Source organism: Strix uralensis, chromosome 2 (assembly GCF_047716275.1).
Source record: "Strix uralensis isolate ZFMK-TIS-50842 chromosome 2, bStrUra1, whole genome shotgun sequence".
Classification (NCBI taxonomy): domain Eukaryota; kingdom Metazoa; phylum Chordata; class Aves; order Strigiformes; family Strigidae; genus Strix; species Strix uralensis.
Window position 1 is genome coordinate 127,763,438 of NC_133973.1, and position 13,892 is coordinate 127,777,329.

Sequence of the window (13,892 nt, forward strand, 5' to 3'; positions counted from 1 at the left end):
TATCAAGCCATACCTGCACGCAGAGCACATATTCGGTTGCAACCATGTGCTTGAAGATGACTGCAGATCTCAAGACGCCGTGAGGGTCCAGTGTAAACTCCTCCTCTTCATTGCCAGTGAGGATGGTGAAGGTAAAAGGGGGGCCATTGTGAAAAGAGTCTTTGTCTGTCACTACCAGCTGCAAAATGCTTGTGCCCACCGGTTTATTTTCCTTTACACGTATACACAGTGTATAAAGAAAAGGATTAAAATGATACATATCACAATCATAAAATACCAGGTTTTGCCATTAAGAATATTCAACTGAATGATCTTGCCTATGACAGCATTTCACAAGCAGCATTTATTTGACACTGCTTACACCCCATGAACTGGTAGCAGAGATGGAGGTACCCACCACATCTCCAGGGACCGATGAGCTCTGCCTGATACTATGTCTGATCAGGGCTGACTAACCATTAAGACTTGCACCCTGAGCAAGGTGTAAAAAAGTGTTAACTCATCCCAGCTCAGATGTTTTGTGGCCAGAGTACCTGGTGCAACAGGGGTGAACAGTAAAATGTGTGACAGATGTTGAGGTTAAAGAGCCTAGGCAAACAGAAAATTACCAAAGACTTTGAAAGATGTATTTATACTTTCCTTTAAATAAGATCACTTGATACATATTTTGCAGATAAATCATCAAAAGTTACTTAACTGAAACCAAATGCTTTGGTATTTTAAAAGTCAGAGAAGTTTTTGATGTGCAGGATAAACTTACTTGAATTACGGCTGTATAGTTAGCTGGAGTAAATACAGGGCTATTATCGTTCACATCAGAAATGTCCACATTGACCGTCACAGATGAAGACAAAGGAGGGGTGCCGCTGTCTCTTGCCTGGATAACTAATGAATAACCAGATATCTGAAAAAAAGTGAAAACATTAAATCATTGTGAAAGCGGTCCTAATATTTAACTCATGTTCTTTACATCCAGTGCACCAACCTACACTATTCTAAGGAAAGCTGTTTGCCCTCATTATATATAGTATAGTACATATAGTATATATACTTATACCTTAGTATAACTTTATCCTGTTTATTGCTACACTGTGCCCCCCCTTCTGTTTTATAAGGCTATCAGTAAACATAACAGCTTCACTGTATTAAAATAACTGTACTAGATGATGCATTCCTGAAACAAAAGGGCAGACAAAAAATGACCGACATATAATATTCAAACTCAGCCATTACTACTGTAGCTAACATTTTCATCTCTCCTAGGTGTCAGCTGGGATATGTGACCTGATTCTATTTGTCTTACAGATGGTTTCCAGGATATTATATAAATTGGTTATTAGAGCCAACCTCAGTTTGACACACAGTGTTTCTAACATGGTGAACCAAGAAAAAGTTCACAGGCAGTTGCCTTAAACACACTGGAAAATATTTGAGACTGCTAGGGACAACAGTCTCTGTAGCAATATTATCCACCATTCAGTAGAAGATAGACGTTTTTTGAGCCTACTTGTTTGCAACAGACACAAACTACTCAGCATGGTGTGGGCAGTTCAGTGTATCACCCATGGGCCCTCTACACACATATGTGCCTGTGCGTGAGGTGTGAGTGTATGTGACAATTTGCAAAAGCTCTGTCTATGCACAGCTTATAGATGACAGTTTGCTTTTATGAACTGCATCCTTATGTCAGCCTCCTTAAGTCTTACAACTGCTTTTTACTATATATTGCTCCTCACTCCCCAGGGAGAGTCTGCCCGTCTGCCCTACGGGGGAGCGAGCAAAGGGCAAAACTTGTGCCAGCTAAAACATCCTGCTCCAGCCTCATGGTGCGGGGCTGGAAAGGGGAAAAGCACATCCCTGCAGAGGGGAACAACGTCATGTTAAAGGGGCTTTTTCAAGGTGGGAGGAAATCCAAAGCCATTGGAAAAATAAAAGCCATTTGGGTACGAGGGAGAAGTACATGCTAAACATACAAAACAAGGGCGCGGGCCTTCTGGGATGTGGGACCAACCTAAAGAAAAAGGAAACAGGTTTTTTTAGGGGGTTGTAGGGAGAAGAAAGACTGTGATTTGGTGGGGGCATAGTGACACAGGAGGAAGGAAGAATCCTCAACTGTGGAAAGTCAGGAAACCGAGGCTTTTGAGCTGTAATTTTCACTGCTAGCTAAAGACAAGACTCACAGTTTTGTGGAATCTTTCCCAAATTCTGTATGTGTTTTCTTTCATTTCAGTGTATCCCAGAAAGGTAGATGGCAAAAGCCATGGTTTCTGTGTGATTACAGCTGTGGAAACAGGTTTCCTTAAACCACGGAAACCTGGGAATCAGCACAGTCTTTGGGGGTCTACAGCAGATGGGGCATCGTGTATCATTTTCCCTGAAGGGGTCAGAAACACCTGTGTCTAGGAAATGTGCCAAGGTGGCAAAGAAAAAGACAATATCACAGCTTATTTTAACCAAGGGAAACTTTGGAAACGCAGATCTAACAGAGCTGGCATTAAACACACACACACCAGTGAGGGTGAATGTGTGTGTCTCAATGCAGATGTACATGAGTGCACTTCAGAAACTAACTAAAATCATATTAAGAAATTAAGCCTGTGCCATTTGAGAGAAATATATTATAGTAGATTTGTAACATTCTCAGTCACTGTTACTTCCCTGTCCTCGACTGTCAGCAGTAAAGTCATTCTGCCACCAAACACTGACAATTTAATCCTGCCTTTGTGATAATACAGAAAGGATATTTGCCACTGTTTTAAGCAGTAGCCCTGCTTCCAGTAGAGAGTTCTTCCAGCTGAGCCCGTATTCTGAGGATAGCAATCAGCTTCCCCAGATTCCTGGATGAACTGCTAGGAGGCAGGAGGCATGGATTTCATTATGTGTTGCAAGATTTCTGAAGCCATGTAGCACTCTCCTGCCCTGCTAGTAGCACTGTACTTGTTTGTTTTTTTCCAAAGCTGCTAATTGCTAGCTATGGCAAAATGGTGATAAATCACCCTGAATGAATAATCTAGTGAGCAAACAAAGCAGCAGAATCTGTTTAATGAAGCACTCCCACTTTTGGTACAGCCTGGCCACTTCATAACATCACCTCCCCAGTGACATGTTTTGCAGAGCGCTAATTAATGGCTGGAGGTCTCAGCTCAGTGCTTGGTGCCACAATCTGGAGTATGTTGTAATCACTCGGTTGCACACACCGCTGCACGTGTGTGCTTGCACGCAAAGGAGAGAAGAGGATCATTAACACAGCAACAGCTGCTGGTGGCACTGCAGGAGAAATCCAGGGTTGTTTTTTCCCCCGATCTGGTCTCAGCTGCTGTGTTGGTGCAGGATGGGAATGCTAGCAGAGCAGTTGGCTTGTACGTCGGACTGGAGATAGGGTTGGGGTAGGAAGAAGTGGAACAACATTAGAAAGACCTGCTGGAACATCTTAGGCTGATTGTAGAAGAGTATAAAAGAAGATTCTTCAAAACAAGCTAGCAGCAGTGTTGAGATCAATACACATCTGTAAGTCGTAAGTTAAGAAGTCCCACATGTCTTACCCTTTCTCTATCCAATTTCTTTTTAACCTTCACGAGTCCCAAAACAGGATCAACTGAAAATTCATTGTCTTGATCCCCATTCACAATGGAAAAATGAATCTGGCCATTGGAAGGACTGTCCAGATCTTCTGCTATCAACTTTTTTGAGAGAAGAGTGAAAATTAGCAAAATAAATACTAAGCCATCTGTACGATACATTAATTGCTGGCTCAACATCCCCAAATATTTTGTATTCCATCAGACAAGTTATATCTGAACTGCACACCTCTACAGCACCAAGCCAAGCATCAAGCCAATCAGTTTTTGATAGGAGGGTCCCCTTGGACATTTTCAAAATTCTAGCCTTAAAACATACACAATATTTTAATCTTAATATTCCATATAACACTTTCTTTCTGGATCCACAAGTTCCAAGATGAGAGTATTGTGAGGTTTGGGTATGGCACACTGCATGCCAGACTACACAAATACTATGTATTTCAGCGAAAAGTTGAATTCTGCCCTTCCAATAAAACCCACTTGTTTCCAGCTGACTCATGAAATGCAATGCCTTAAACATGCCATTGCTCTTTGACAGCATATTGGGGTTAAAAAGAAACAGTTTGTACTACTACTGCTACTTTCTTTTGGGGTGAAACTGGCAGCAGTCTGGAGAGCAGTAGCAGATGCAGAGTATTGGCCAGAGAACAGTTTGGGTGACTCAAGATGCAGTACTTATCATTATTAACAAGTGCAGCATTATTTTATTAAAGGTCATGTGGCATAGAGCTTTGTCCTGCATAAATGCTGCCCACAGCCTCACTCACCATTATCACTGAATCACCGATGGCAGCGTCCTCGCTGATGACAGCGCTGTAGACCACCTGGCTGAATTTTGGTGCGTTGTCATTAACATCTGTCACGTTTACATTCACAGTCGTAACGGCGCTCAGGGCTGGAGTACCTCCATCTTTTGCTTCCACTACTAAGTAGAAATCCTTACACGATTCATAATCCAAAGCTTCAAAAATGGAAATCACTCCTTTGAAGCAAGGGAGGGAATGTCAACAGCCAGCAAAAAACAAATAATGCTATGGACTAAGGGATTTGACTGTAGTAAACAGTACAGCATGCTATTTATCACCGTGGCACACATACAAAATATGTTGTTCTAAGTGTAACTGCCCAATCCAATAAAAATATTTGGTCAGGTTTGTACTGCTGTCGTTTGATTAAAGAATGATGCCAACTGCACTTGGGTTGCCTCTGCAGAAAGGACCTTCACAAGGCATGAAGCAACGAATGGTTTCTCATGAAAATAGCTTTTATTATATGAATATTGCAGACAGAGAAACAGGGGCCATATCCACCCATTTTCCTGGGCTCATGCACAGAGCCTGTGGGAGAACTGGATGCTGATTCTGGAAATCAGCCCTGACAAGTCAACAGAAATTCACTCCCACGTAATTAACTTCTCATGAATTAAATACAAATGAATGGGGTATGAATACCTTTGAGAAATCAGTTGTCTATCATTTATGTGATTAAACAGGGACTTCCCACTCAACTAGGTTCATAAATTTTGGGTTCTCTCACCACACAATCAAAACTAAGATTCACTGTAACTTGACTCACTCTGTGCACCCAGACCCCCTCTAGGATAGAAACTATTTTTATGCAAGCCCTCCACTTGTTTCCCATGTACCTATAACCTTAACATGAAGTGGGGAGTAAGTTGTGCACAGATTACTAGTGATGCTTTGAAGGAAGTAATACTGGGTATGGCAGGAAAGACTTAAATGCAAATCCTTAACCTTGGCAAGACAAATCCTTTTCAATATAGACCCATCAGGAGCAGGGATGTAGGGGGCTTACAGGTCATTTAGTCCAACTGCTGCCCAACACAGGTCAGCTAAACCTAATCATTCTTGAATGTACTCATCTCTAATGTTCTTATAAACCTCCAAGATCAGTTTCCTAACCTTCTTAGAAAATGTATTTCAGTACTTAATAATCATCAGAGTTAGGAATTTCTTCCTATCATTTAGCCAAAATAATCCAAATGCAATTTAAGACCATTTGAAACTTCTTTTCTAATGAGTGGGCATGGAGAACAGTTTATTCCCCCTTCTCTTCGTAGGTAGTTTTTACAGGCTTGACTACTAACAGCATGCCTTCTCTTTTCTAGCTTAAATAGCCTCAATTCCTTCAGTCTTTCCTGGTAAGCCACATTTTACAGACCTTGGATCATTCTTCTTAATCTTGTCTGGGCTCTCTCCAAATGAATCCTACCTTTCAGCATGACTTGCTGGAAGCAGGAGCCCTGAAGAGAAGCTTCCAAGTGGCTAGCAGAGAGTTCCCACTGATAAATGGTGTGAAGGGCATTATTTTTCAAACCCTGATCAGGCATGCTACATCAGCACCCGGCTGTCTGGAAACTGAGCCTCTAAACCGATAATAATGGAGCTGTCACACATTAATGAATAATAAATAGTTTTTTTTTTTCCCTGTGTGATTAAGCTTCATTATGGGTTTTTATTGATTTATCTCCTTGGCTTCATTGTCAGATGTGAAGTATCACTGTCTAGGCGTATTTATGTTTAAATTTTGTTAGCGCTAATCAACATTATGAAGATAACAGGCAACATACAATTATGTTAAGTCCCTTACACATAAGGCAGTGGCCTCGGCAGAGTGGAGACAGATTTTTGCACACAGTAATATAAATGACACAACGCATCATTTTGAGATTTTCCAGGTTACTGGTTATTACAGCTGCATTCAAACAAGTGTTACCTTCAGCTTTCAAAACCGAGATTGTTTTGCTCTGAAGCTCTTGTGGCAGATTAGTACTGGTCTGCCTGAATGTTATGAGAATAAGGGGATCCACTACAGGAAGCACAGAAGAATCATAGCTTACTGTTGATGGATTGAAACCTCAATAAGGATAAAGAACACAACCCCACTAAGGAAATTCAAGGAAAATGAGTCATTTGCACCAAATAAGGTAGCTTAGTATTTCTTAAAGAGAAGCAGCAGTATGTTTTTAAAATTTATGACGTATAACTAAAGAAATCCCAAACCCAAACCACAGCTGAAGTCAACTGTCAGACAACACAAATCAGGAGCAAGCTAAGTCAGTGAAGTTGCATACAGTTGTATAAACAGCAATCATTTCAGGACTGCCAGCTATTTGGTCCTGATAGCACTGTCTGATGCTTGCTAAGGTCCAGACAGTTGAAGCTGTACTCAGCTGGTAGGCAGGTAAACATTGCCAGTGTTCATAACTGTAAGGATTGCACAGTTTGGCTAATGGGTTGTCACATCTACATTGACTTCAACAGACATACTAATGGAGAAAAGTATTCTCCACTTGAGCCAGGGCAGCTGAGCGTGACTCTAATTTACATCATTCTCCAACCTAAAATTGTTTTTTAACTGTGCAACTTATTCCACATCGACAAGCTCTGAGTCTCTGTTCTTGGAAATTCTTTGGTCCAAGAGTACTCCCCAAAGCATTCACATTTTTCTGATGCTTTCATTTTGCTTTACAAGAGCCACTTTACAAACCTGTTTTTGAGTTAATCCTGAACTTCCCTTTCTCATTCCCCGATCTGATGAGATAGGCAATCTCAGCATTAGTACCAATGTCCTGACTTGTAGCAAAAACAGAAAGGACCTCAGTGCCAGGTGAGGTGTCTTCAGGTACTGTGACAAGATAATCTCTTCTTTCAAACACAGGGGGGTTGTCATTGATGTCTAGCACTGTAATGGTAACGGTGGCAAATGAGGACAAGGTCAGCACAATGCTCTGATCTGAGGCCTTTACACTGATGTTATAGGAAGACTGAAGCTCTCTATCAAGTGGATGCTCCAAAATAATGATTCCTGATGACCGGTCAACTGAGAAGTAACCATCTGCTGAGTCTGCCAGGGAATAGGTAACTTTTCTGTTCACCCCTGAAAGAGAAGCAAATGTGAAAAAGTGAAATAAAGAAAATAATAACCTCTTCCAAGCTAACGGAAACCCTAAGCAAAATCTGCTATCACACTGATCATTTCCAGAGGGGGTGGAGCCCATGGAGGTAGGAGTGCCTGTGGGTACAGTATTGCTGAAAGTTTGGGAGAACAGGACATGATCTTCTCACATGTTAAATCCCCAAGGATAAGTTAAGTTCCTTCCCTCATCATGGTATTTTTTTAAAAGATCACTTTGCAGAACTGCTGTGTAATGAAACTTGAAAGCAGAATCCAGATACGGTCCTTGCCCAGAAAAACTTACAATTGAATTAGATGAGACAGGGAGAATGCTGAAATTAGAAATGTCTCAGAGCACTCCTTGAAGGAATAGAAATGTACATAAGGGAAAAATAAACCCATAAAAATACATCAGGTGGCACAGAATGTACTTGCTACCAGTGCTGCCTTGATTCCACTGTTGAGCAGAAAAATATTATCGTAAGACGATGCCTGTTAGACAAAAGCTGCATCAAAGAGTTCCTGCCAGAATACAGACATTTTAGAAAGGAAGGTCTCCCACTTCCCCAGTTTGAGAGCAAAAATTGAGTTGTACAAAAGATATCCTGTGTTTTTCAAATCCTGCCTGTATTTCCCAATACATAACACCTATCCACCCAGCTGCTAAATATGCAGATCTATGCTAAGGTTGTTGTCAGTGTAAGGCCTGAGGGGAAGGTGCTGACTTGGTTGCTTGCTGCACTACAGTAGGACGGTGGGATAGCCATTTCAAATCTAATTAAAAGTGAACACAGATACAACCTAATTCAACTCCCTCGATGCTGGTTGATTTTGTGATTTGGTCCTGGGTGCTTCACTAAAGAGTTTCTAACTAAAACACAAAGATCCACTCAAATGAAGAGTCTCTGTTTTTAACATCTCTCACTTGAGCATTTGCTGCCCTTCTTGTTGGAGAACAGACTTTACAAGCCTGACATTAATCAGATGAACAAGAGCTACCAATCCCTTCTAGGCATATTTTGTTAATTTAAAATCTGTGACAGTATAATTCTGCTTTCCAGCAGCAAAGTACTGTAGAAATGTCTGATCAAAAGCAGCACAAATCACAGTTGTTTTCTGCTTGACGTAGCAGGAGTAGAGCATCCACACAAGGGGGAGCTGGGAGACTCTTTCTTCAATCACACACACATAAAAACTAGAGCAACTACAAAGTCCCAGATCCTACTTGGAGAGCACTAGGGAGCCTCTTCAGGGAAAAAGTTTTTATGCAGTGTTTGAGACACCAGAGTTATTTGAATCATTCAAATGTCTTTAAAATAAGGAAAATTTTAAATGGCAATATTGCAATGAACCAGTTTGGGTTTTTGTAATCACCTCTCTATTCACCGTGACATCTCAAATGTGAAAAATACAGAGGCCCTCCTTCAGTAAAACAAGCAAGGCAGCTGAGGAGGTGACTCCTGTCCTAGACAAGGAACTGAGCTCAGTCCACAAACCAGTCAAAGACTCTTTCATGTGTTGAAACACCTAAACTCTGAATACTCTACAGCCTGCTGGAGACCATGCTCACTTAGACTCTTTATACATGCATCCAAATGCTCTGTCAGCTGACAATCAACCAAACTGACAAAAGTGAAAAAGGAGTAAAATCCTCTGGAAACTGGAAGGTTTGGAGGTTCTGAATGGCTGAAGGTGTGTCTACATTTCCAGCAGGGGAGGATCTCCTTCTGCTAGAAATCCTCCCCAAATTTCAGTTTACGGAAAGGGACAGACCTGAGCAGAATAATAAATGAGCTAGTAATTAGCGCTGATCCCTGGGGACTCTGGAAAAGGGGATTTTGACTGATTCAAGGCATGCACTTGAACACTCAACCTACACATGAGTTTTAACTGTAAAGCTGTTTAGTATTCTCTACTGGGATCTCTTGATGTCTGACAGTTTCTACATAGAATTAAATACTTCTCTGTATCAGGGACCTTAAGACACACCTTCCACAGGACAGCCTTAGTCTGGTTTGGGTTTTTCTCTCACACAAAACCCCTATTTGATATCACTACAGCATACCTGGGCACAAGACAGAAGTTTCTTTAAAGGCATAAATACCTAGAAAGGAGATGGCCTGCCCATGACTTGTGTCTTGAAAAACCCCAAAACTTCAGCAAGAATATCTTGGAAGGGGGAGCGGGGAGAGACAGAATTTGGTGCAGGTGACACCATGGATGGAGATTTACATACAGGAAGTGATAACTCTAGTGACTGCAATCTGATTGATAATAATTCGACCACTGTCCTTGTATTCTACTTCCTAAAGGTGGTGTCCATTAATTAAGAATGTTATAAAAAATATAAAAAATGAATAATGTTTTTTGGTAAGTGATTGCTAGTGATCCTACAATGGAGACAGTTCAGATACAGAACTGGTGTTCTGGTTGCTAACTCTAATATGAGGGATTTTTAGGCAGAAATGAGAAGTTACTTCTTGAAGACAAGTGCTTTTTTTTTTCCTTCCTGGAAAACAAGAGAGGAATACAGAAGTTCCAGGGATGTTGGTTATCTTGTACCAGTCTGGTCTGATTACAAAAACAGTCTTATTTTTCCCATGGAACCTAGAGGAAAAGCTCTTATGGGTGAAAAGCCATTTTATGCAAGGAGAGACAGAAGATCAGGGTAGAAGACCTGAGCTGGGACACTCACAGATACCAACCTTTGGTGGCTTTCAGCTTGACTGCAGAGGCAGAATGGAAGGAGAAGTAGAGGCAGATCTCAGCTGCCTGCTGACCTTATCCCATGGTGTTTTGTGGGGCTGGAATTTAACGTGTGCATCTTGGGAGGAAAATTAATTAAATAAAAAGCTGTCACAGAAACAGCACTTTGAAGAAAGTGTTGTGCTGTTGTATCAATAGCTGTTTCCACTCAGCTTCCTGAGCCGAGGCTGAAAACAAAATGGGCATGAGGCAAAGGTGAAGTAGGAAGTTATTCTACTTAAATCCAAAGTGCTTTAGTCCAGGGGCTACCATCTGCTGCGAGAGAAGCGTCCACCAGTGTGCGTCAATGGCATCCCTGCCGTGGAGGCGATGGTAGATTCTGCTGTGACTATAAAGGAGATGTTTTCTGTGGAAAGAAAACAACTGCTCCAACACCATAGTTCCTGCACTGGTAAAGAGAGCAATCCTCCCACACTGCTTGCCCACAGCTGTTGGGGGATTAATGTTTGCAAACTGTGTTGTGTCTATTCACTTACTTAAACTTCTCAGATTTCTAAGGTGCCAATCACCAACATAAGCTATTTGAACATGGAAAGCTTTGCAGAAATTACTATTACTATAAGAGGATTGCAGTACATTTTTTAAATAAAGGAATAAGCAAGCCCATTTTCCATTTAGACTTGTATTAGCATATGATAGAATATTGCCCTTTGCCAAATCTCTGGTGTGAAGAGCTTGTACTACATACAGCCGTCTAGTACCTCAAATACCATCCTTCAAACAGGTTTTTTTTTTTCTTGTTTTCCTTTGTATTAAAACAAAGGGGCATGCACTGAATGTCACATAATAATATCTTCTATGTCATTACTTCTTTAAATAGCACCAGGGAAATAAAATAACTTCTATTTGTAATTCAGGAGCAACAAATTCCTCCTTGTCTAACACACAGAATCATAGAATCATTTAGGTTGGAAAGGATGTTTAAGATCATCCAGTCCAACCATTAGCCTAACACTGCCAAGTCCACCACTAAACCGTGTCCCTAAGCACCACAGCTACAGGTCTTTTAAATACCTCCAGGGATGGTGACTCAACCACTTCCCTGGACAGCCTGTTCCAATGCTTGATAACCCTTTCAGTGAAGGAATTTTTCTTAATATACAATCTAAACCTTCCCTGATGCAACCTGAGGCCATTTCCTCTCATCATATCACTTGTTACTTGGGAGAAGTGACCAACACCCACGTCACCACAACCTCCTTTCAGGTAGTTGTACAGAGTGATAAGGTCTCCCCTCAGCCTCCTTTTCTCCAGCCTAAACAGCCCCAGTTCTCTCAGCTACTCCCCATAAGACATGTGCTCTAGAGCCTTCACCAGCTTCGTTGCCCTTCTTTGGACACCAGCACCTCAATGCCTTTCTTGCAGTGAGGGGCCCAAAACTGATGTAGCTCAATTGAAAATGATGAAGTTACAACACGTTTTGATCCAGACCAACACTAATTAAAAGGCCGAGCATTAACACAACAGGCACAATCCCCATATACAGTGAGTTTCTGCAGTAGGCATTACCTGCCAACTGCATCACACACAAACTAAAATTTACACATATTAAAGATCATACATAGTGTGTTTCTCCCTTCTGTTGTCATCTTTTACCCTGAACTCATTATTTAATGTGTATGCCCGACTATATCTAGCCCACTAGTTCTTGTTTATCTCTGGAAAATGATGCTTGACTTTGTCATTTGCTCATTTTCATTTTGAAAACCTATGGGAAGAAACGTAATGGCAAGCATTAAAAATAAAGAAACAAGAAGTAAAACAGAAAGCTATGCAGGAAGAGAACTGTATAAAAATGTTGTTTATCAATTTAGCAGTGATTTGCAAGCATGGTATCAGATTATTGTGCTTCTTCTTGCCTCTGTTTTTCACGGTGTGACTATTAACACTGATGTGTACCTATGGCCTTTCCTGATTATTCAAATGTTAACCACAACACCAATTACTGGACGGTAAAAGTCCACAACTTCATTAACAGCAAACAAGACAGAAGATGAATATTAAACCAGTTTTTATAATACTCCATCATTTTGAGATGAAAGAGAAAAATCTTGCCAGAATTACCTTGATGAACTGTAGAAGAATATATAGCCCCATAGGGAAAGATATTTCAAGTGATTTTTACAACTTAAGTAGAAAACTGGCCAAGTTCAATCCGTAACACCACTACTGAGACAGGCTTTCACTGCTTTGTCCCTTTTCTGTAGGGAAACAATAGCCTTAACCCCAAAGGCCTTTACTGACACCAGTGTTCCAGTGGAGTCCCAGTACCATGGGCTGAGAGCAGGGCCACAGAAGACAGATGAAGATAACCAACCCCTTACTGAAGGGAAGTACTGGACAGAAATGACAGGGATAAGCTTTTAGTGGTATGATACCTTCCATGGGTGTCTAAAACCCTCCTTTCCATTTCATTTGGGTCGGGTGTTGTCTTTTTTGGTGGGAAGATGAGATCTGGACATGGAATGCACACGTAGAAAGATATATATATATATAAATATATGCATGTATGTACGTATGCATATATATGTATACAGACACACGTACATATACAGATTATATATGTTCCAGTTTAAATATAGGGCTTATTTAGTCAACATAATCCAAGAGGTACAATTGTCCTGGAGTTCTTTGCCTCCACGTTGTTAACAATAACCTTGGAAATCTCAAAAATTAAAGAAATTAATAGAAATGAGAGTGTATAAAGACAGCAGGAATCTTGTGAGGTCATCTAATTTATTCCTGCACAAAGAAAGGATGGATACAATTTATCCCCAAACACAGGCCTATTCTTTGATCCTGAACTTGCATAACCTCCTTGGATAACACACCCCGGTGCCTCACCTTTCTTACAACTAAAAATCTTGTTCTGACTTTTTGCTGAGATTGAATAAAAATAATAAAAGATGAAGGGAAAAAAGGAACAAAGGTTGACTTCCTTCCTCAGAGCTACTTGTCTGATATCTGAAGACTGTTATACTTTATCATCTCAGTTCTCTTTTCCCTGGCACCCCCTCTCAACTGTTCTAATATATCCTTGTAGCACACATTTTCCAGACCTGTGACCCTTCTTGTAAATCTCCAGGTAGCCCACATCTTCCTGGAAGTGCTGTACCCAAAACTCAACACAGCTTTTTTGGTCAGGGTTTGCTGACACCAAGTAAACAGAACTACTTCTGTTTTCCAGCGTTACTCTTGTTTGCCCATCTCATTAAAGTATTTGCCTTTTCACACCTGTATGAAAGTGTAAACATACATTCAGCCTGTGATTCACCATAATACAGCTGCTTCTCTACAGTTCTGCTGCCCAGTCATTACCCAGACAATACTGGTGAACTTGGTTATTCTTATCTAAACAGAGGATTTCACATTTATCTTGATGACTTGCACTGTATTTTTCCATACCACTTTTCCAACTGTTAAATCCCACAACTATGATTTTGACACTATCCAGGGCACTTGCAGCCCCATTCCACTTTCTGACATCTAGCAATACAGACCTTATGCCTATTTATCCATCCAGGAATTAAAATAAGAGCAATTCTACACCCAGTACCTTTTTTAACATATCCCTCCAGTGTAACAGTCATTACAAACTTACCTGATAACAGTTTCATGCAGACCATG

The 13,892-nt window shown here is 40.8% G+C and overlaps 1 protein-coding gene across 1 annotated transcript in view; it reads right to left on the minus strand.

Annotated features, from left to right (window-relative positions):
* Positions 1-13,892, minus strand: part of FAT3 (FAT atypical cadherin 3) — a 416,111-nt gene that overhangs the window by 47,975 nt on the left and 354,244 nt on the right. Inside the window, exons 14-18 of the mRNA XM_074860296.1 lie at positions 7,092-7,481; positions 4,349-4,563; positions 3,543-3,680; positions 761-904; positions 14-211 (exon numbers count right to left, since the gene is read on the minus strand). Coding sequence (XP_074716397.1) covers positions 14-211; positions 761-904; positions 3,543-3,680; positions 4,349-4,563; positions 7,092-7,481 — 1,085 coding nt within the window. The remainder of the gene's footprint in view (positions 1-13; positions 212-760; positions 905-3,542; positions 3,681-4,348; positions 4,564-7,091; positions 7,482-13,892) is intronic.